This window comes from Plodia interpunctella, chromosome 8 (assembly GCF_027563975.2).
Source record: "Plodia interpunctella isolate USDA-ARS_2022_Savannah chromosome 8, ilPloInte3.2, whole genome shotgun sequence".
Taxonomy (NCBI): Eukaryota; Metazoa; Arthropoda; class Insecta; order Lepidoptera; family Pyralidae; genus Plodia; species Plodia interpunctella.
The window spans coordinates 8,399,649-8,405,816 of record NC_071301.1 but is presented as its reverse complement, the minus strand read 5'-3'; the positions used below and the strand labels follow the sequence as shown (position 1 = coordinate 8,405,816).

At 32.8% G+C, this 6,168-nt stretch overlaps 1 protein-coding gene across 1 annotated transcript; it reads left to right on the top strand.

Annotated features, from left to right (window-relative positions):
• Nucleotides 1-1,989: 1,989 nt before the first annotated feature.
• Nucleotides 1,990-2,707, top strand: LOC128671822 (GILT-like protein 1). The gene has a single exon (XM_053748598.2). It carries the CDS (start codon nucleotides 2,027-2,029, stop codon nucleotides 2,663-2,665), a length of 639 nt encoding a protein of 212 aa, XP_053604573.1. The 5' UTR covers nucleotides 1,990-2,026; the 3' UTR covers nucleotides 2,666-2,707.
• Nucleotides 2,708-6,168: the final 3,461 nt, after the last annotated feature.

Below are 6,168 nucleotides of genomic sequence, written 5' to 3'. Positions count from 1 at the left end.
TGGCGTAAGCAATTTGAATTAATTAAAATTAGCAAAATTTCTCAGCCCTCATATTCCCATGTGTGACGTCGTCAGTTGATGAGACTGTGTTCGCGCTCGTAAAAAGTTTAAATCAAATTGTGGGAACGTTAAGCAGTTATACGTCTTCGAGTCAAATTATACAGTTAACATAACATGAACGACTTAATTTATTGTTTCATTCTAGAACAGCGTAGGTATCGTAATAGAGTTTTGTTTTACTGTTTACTCGTTGTAGTAATTTAGGTTTTATTAGTGCACGTGATTTAGATAATAAGGTCTGAAATTATAAAGCTTTCCATTCTCAACAAAATTTAAAGCTACTGGCTTGTATAAGTATTGTATAATATTTTTATGACAAGAAATAATAACACCGTTTCAATTTAAGTAGTTTAGAAAAATTGAAGCTAATGCGACAAGGCCTAGACTACTATTCTTTATTGAGTAGAAAATGAATATTAACACAAAATGCGTATGCTTTCGCGGGACAACAATTTGTAGGCATTTTACATTTAGTAATAGTATTATAGAAGTAATTTATTATAAAGAAAATTAATTTTAGTTAATTATATTTTTATATTCGTATAATTTTGTTGTATATAAAACACTGTACACACTTTTTACTCAATAAATACTTACAACAAAATTTAAGATCATGGAAACACATCTCTAAACTATTTCAATGAAAACAGCAGAATACGTAACACGCGGTAGATCAGAAATGTGCCGGTCATCAACCTCACAAAGTCTAAAATTCCAAATCCACATTATTAGGATCAGTTGGTGAGGTCGGATTCCTCGTTAATTTGATAAAGCATCGATACCTTTGTTTCAAACTCCACAACTCCGTGGGGTCGTCACGCGAAGGGGCTAGGCCCTGGGGAACTCAATTTCATTAATACTGCGGTCTGGTACCTCCTGAAGGGAGGACCCTACATTTTTAAACATATTAACCGTAATTGAGGACCGTCTGTTTTTCTTAGATAGTAAATGGAGATAAGGATGTTTTCTTTTATATATAAAAAAAACTCGAGACGTTTTTCAAGAGAACGTCGCGAAAAACTTTCGTTTTTATTTAATCAGCGAAAATGTTTTGAATTAATGTTTGCTCTAAGTAAAATTATTTAAATGTACCTTTTTTATTCCAAACTTTAATATATAGTTTTAATATATATTATGTGTTACATGTTATTCAGTATTTATGTCAGTAGTGTTTGATGTTTAAAAAATAATTCTCGTAAAATAAACAAACAAGAATGCTTTAATATTGTATTAATAATCATAGTACATAATTGTTTATCTCTTGTAGGGAAACTAGATCACAAGGTAAAGGACGCATCATTTGTACAAACGCTACGCTTTGTACAAAACTAGGATTAATCCAGAACGATAAATTTATTGTTGCTACAAAGTTTTATAATAAATTGAGGTTAAAAAATATCTCGCAACGGTCCCCAATATAGCACATGGTGCTTGTATTTTTTTCTAAGAAAATTTAATAAGTTTTTCTGTTTATTATTCTAGCCGGGAACGGAGAATGCCGCAAAAAACATATTTTTCGCATAAAGAAAATATGGAGGCTTAAAGAGTTTGAGTTTTTGTGATGTAATCTTAAGAGATTACATTGAAATACTTTCGAAGGGGAGAGAAGAAGGGAAATTGTTTAAATAACATTTTTATTTGTATAACTTGGTAACTGTATTAAGCGAGATTTTAAAAAAGATGACTGTTGATATAAAATGGACTGGTATTGAATTTCATACATGAAGAAATTAGATACTTTTTCTTCAATGAGCAGTAGTTAAATATCAATGTTGAGTACCTATCAATCAAACAAGAATTTTATTTAATCTTAAAGATAAGCTCCAAAAACACAATGTATAAATGCCGAATAGATAATATCTTATATTTTTAATCTTATCATCTTATGATAGTCATGTCTGTGATAGAATGTAACATCTATATAAACGCTCCAGTATCAATTGTGAACACTCGAAAATAACTCGCGATGGCTTCCAAGATTATTGTTGCCGCGGCTTGCCTTTTATCTTTGGCAAATGCTGAATTACAAGTCGTAAATGGAAAAATCAAAATAACAACTGGAACGGGAGCATTCTGTGGTGACACCGTTCAGTTTATATCACAACATTTGGGACCAGCATATGAACAATATGGAGAGTTTTTGGAACTGGAGTTTATTCCTTGGGGAAGAGCTACGTTGAATGAGGATGGATCAGTTACTTGTACCTGGGGAACCAATGACTGTTGGGCCAACCGTCTTCACAGGTGTGCTATTGATATGTTAAAAGGCGATCAAGATGCTCAAATGAGGTATATGTATTGTGAGTTTACACAGCGTCCAGCGTGGCTACTCGGAAGTTACGCTTGTGCTGAACAAGTTCGTTTAAATCTTATTGCTGTAGATTACTGTGTGAACAACCCTAATCTGGACACGCTAGATGCAGATGCAGCTGCAGCTATAGCCCCGGCGATGGCAGCTGACGCGATCAACTTTGTGCCAGCGATTGTGTTTAATGACCAAATAGATGCCGCTTTACATAATGAAGCTAGACAGCGGCTTGTGAGTATGATCTGCTTCGCGTTGGCTGAAATACCTGACACTAACGTAACTGGGTGTTCTATATAATAACTACATTGAAATAAATAAAAGTTTTTTTTATGTCAACAAGTATTTGTTTGGTTAATACCTTTCAGTGAGAAATGAATATTAAAATATCTATTAAACCGATAACAATATTTTGCTCTTAAAATCTGCTTTAAATTCTCTCTCAATACCTGCAATGTTTGAAAAGAAAAACATTTCTCCTTTAACAATATACTCCATTTTAAATGCGACAATTAGCAGAACTTGTACAATAACCAAGGAATCTCGTCCTCAATCGACGGCTCTGAAGTTTTATCTCTTGGCCCGGGCGCCGCAATCCAGCTATTTCACAGCTAAATGCCCAACTTTTGGCTCCTAATCGACGAACTTGCCCAATTGGACAATCACCGCCGATCATATCTACCAGTACCATTTTTACTGATAATGCTAATGGTTATTATTTTGAAACAATCTAGATTATTAAATATCAGGATTGGATTGATATAAATCAGCGTGGCCACTACATGATTTTTAAAATGTTAGGATATCATTCACATTATTATTACAATACAAATGATTTATCAGTTTACGTATTTTACGTACTTATAATTCTATCATCAAGCCTCTATTTTTATATGAACTTTTTGTTACCAACATCACAGCATACTCTAAAACAATTCCAAATAAATTCCTTTTGCTAAATTGTCTTTCGAAAGCCATCCTACGGGGCTCCTTAGTACATTATAATATATCATTCCGCTCAGAACCAAATGGAGATACACAAAACGTATTTTTTCAACGAATAATTATTTCTTGAATCTTATCTAAATAAGTCAAAATATTACATGTATTTTTTTTATTTATGTCTTCTCTTTTGTAGATTAACTTTTAAACAATTAGCGTAAATGTACTAAATATTGCCTTTCTTTTGACAATTTAACAAAGTAGTTTGTGATTCGAATGTTTTGGTTTTTTTTGTGGTAGTAAAGGACGGAAGTTTATTTATGATTTCTATATTTGAAACACCGCGCACAGATATATGCGTCTAGATTTCGGATCTCCTTTGTATGGAGATATTAGGAGCAACTCAGGGTGATGAATATAGAGGAAGAGAGTGACATTTTAAATCATGATCGTGGCAAGAGAAAATCAAAAGGTGGAAAACAAGCGTGATAATATGTATGTATATAGCTTTTTTTTGGTGGATTTGACTTATTACAGTGCATCCTCCATATAGTTCTAACGTGCCAGCATTATAACATTATGAATGGTTGCATGAGCCAATAATGTCGCGCCATTAAGCGATTGAAAAATGTCGCAGGCCACTTTGCAACACCGCTGCGCAACATTAACCGGCGTTATTCAGAAGTATGGCGTTTCAAGTATGGAGCTTAAATTATGATAGAATTTAGTAGACGATTTCATGAAATGTAATGTTCAGTTTGGATGCTTGGCGTAGTTTATGTTTCGTCAAAATAATTTTTTTCATAAGCATGTGGCATATTATGTATACAACAGAATTATCTAGACTTTTTTTCTCAGTATACAGCTTAAAAATCTTTCTAGATTTTATTTAATTTACATTAGTTTTTTGTGAGAAAAAATCTTTATAATTTAAATCGTCGTGTATTTCGTTATTTTTTCACTAACTAGACATCTCCATCACAGTTTTAGTCATCATTTCCTCCGAAGCGGCTTGACCCATTTTGATGAAATTTTATATGTATATTCAATATGCTTTGAGAATAAGTTATTTTCTACTTTTGTGCCCCTAAGTGATAAAGGTGGTCCAACCGAGCGAAGTCGGGACGGGCCGCTAGTAAGACATATAGTTATACAGAGGAAATAAGTATTAAACCCAAAATTATATTCATATATGAATGTAAATTTTCGGAAATTTGGTGTAAATAAATGTAGTTCGTTGTTGATGTATCGTACTAAACTATAGGTTCTATAATATAGGTATGTACTTGTTATAGGTTTTTTAATGTAAACACTGTAGGCGTGCCATCTAAACATAGTAAATCATACACTTAAATCTTCCTCACGAATCATACTAACAATTGGTGATAATCGCATAATTATATCACGAACAGACGCGGTAGAGGACGTCGATTTGTAATTGTGTAAGGATAAATAAATAGATCTACAGGTTGATTAACCTCCGAAGCATAAAATATAAACTGATCAAATCTAATAAGCCAATATCACTGTTATGAGATTGCGGGTAACAAGTCTATAACCGTTACCTGAAGTCGACTACTCCACTGTTAGCGGAAAGAGGATATTAAATGCAGTAATAGTTAAGCCAAAAGTTCTAAAAAGAAATTTTAATATTCATTTGCATGCTTAAAAAAATATTCTTTTAGATACTGATAGTACAGACCCAATGTTAGAGCACCTATCAGCTGCAGAGGTAGAGATAGATCAAAGAGGAGCTAAATAAAAAAAAATATATAGGAATAAATCACACAGATTGAGTTAGCCCCAAAGTAATATCGAAACTTGTATTATGGGATACTAACTCAACGATACTATATTCTATAATTTATACATATATATAGTATAGATAAACATCCAATACCCAGGTCAATCTGAAAAATATCATTTTCCATGTCGACTTGACCGGGGATCGAACCCGGGACCTCCAGTGTAGCAGTCCGGCGTGATGACTAGTAGGCCACTGAGATAGTCAAATGGCCGCCAGATGGCGGGAGAACTCAGCAAATATAGATTTGATTTGCAGATATAGACGCAGACCAGGAGGAGATATCAAGGTGATTTTAATAAATTATCTAACGAAAGATACAGGTACAAAATATAGATGTTGATAAACTATATATTTAAAGTCCAGACTCATGATTTCCGTAAGTGAAAAATATAGAAATTGATAAACAAGATATTTAAAGTCCAGACTCAAGGTTTGCGTAAGTAAACAATATAGAAATTGATAAACTAGATATTTAAAGTCCAGACTCAAGGTTTGCGTAAGTAAACAATATAGAAATTGATAAACTAGATATTTAAAGTCCAGACTCAAGGTTTGCGTAAGTAAACAATATAGAAATTGATAAACTAGATATTTAAAGTCCAGACTCAAGGTTTGCGTAAGTAAACAATATAGAAATTGATAAACTAGATATTTAAAGTCCAGACTCAAGGTTTGCGTAAGTAAACAATATAGAAATTGATAAACAAGATATTTAAAGTCCAGACTCAAGGTTTGCGTAAGTAAACAATATAGAAATTGATAAACTAGATATTTAAAGTCCAGACTCAAGGTTTGCGTAAGTAAACAATATAGAAATTGATAAACTAGATATTTAAAGTCCAGACTCATGGTTTGCGTAAGTGAAAAATATAGATATTGATAAACTAGATATTTAAAGTCCAGACTCATGGTTTGCGTAAGTGAAAAATATAGATATTGATAAACTAGATATTTAAAGTCCAGACTCAAGGTTTGCATAACAGCTGTAGTGGTAGAGGTAGACTTAAGGAGGAGATGGCGGGATGATCTCAACCAATTTTCAAAACATCCTTGG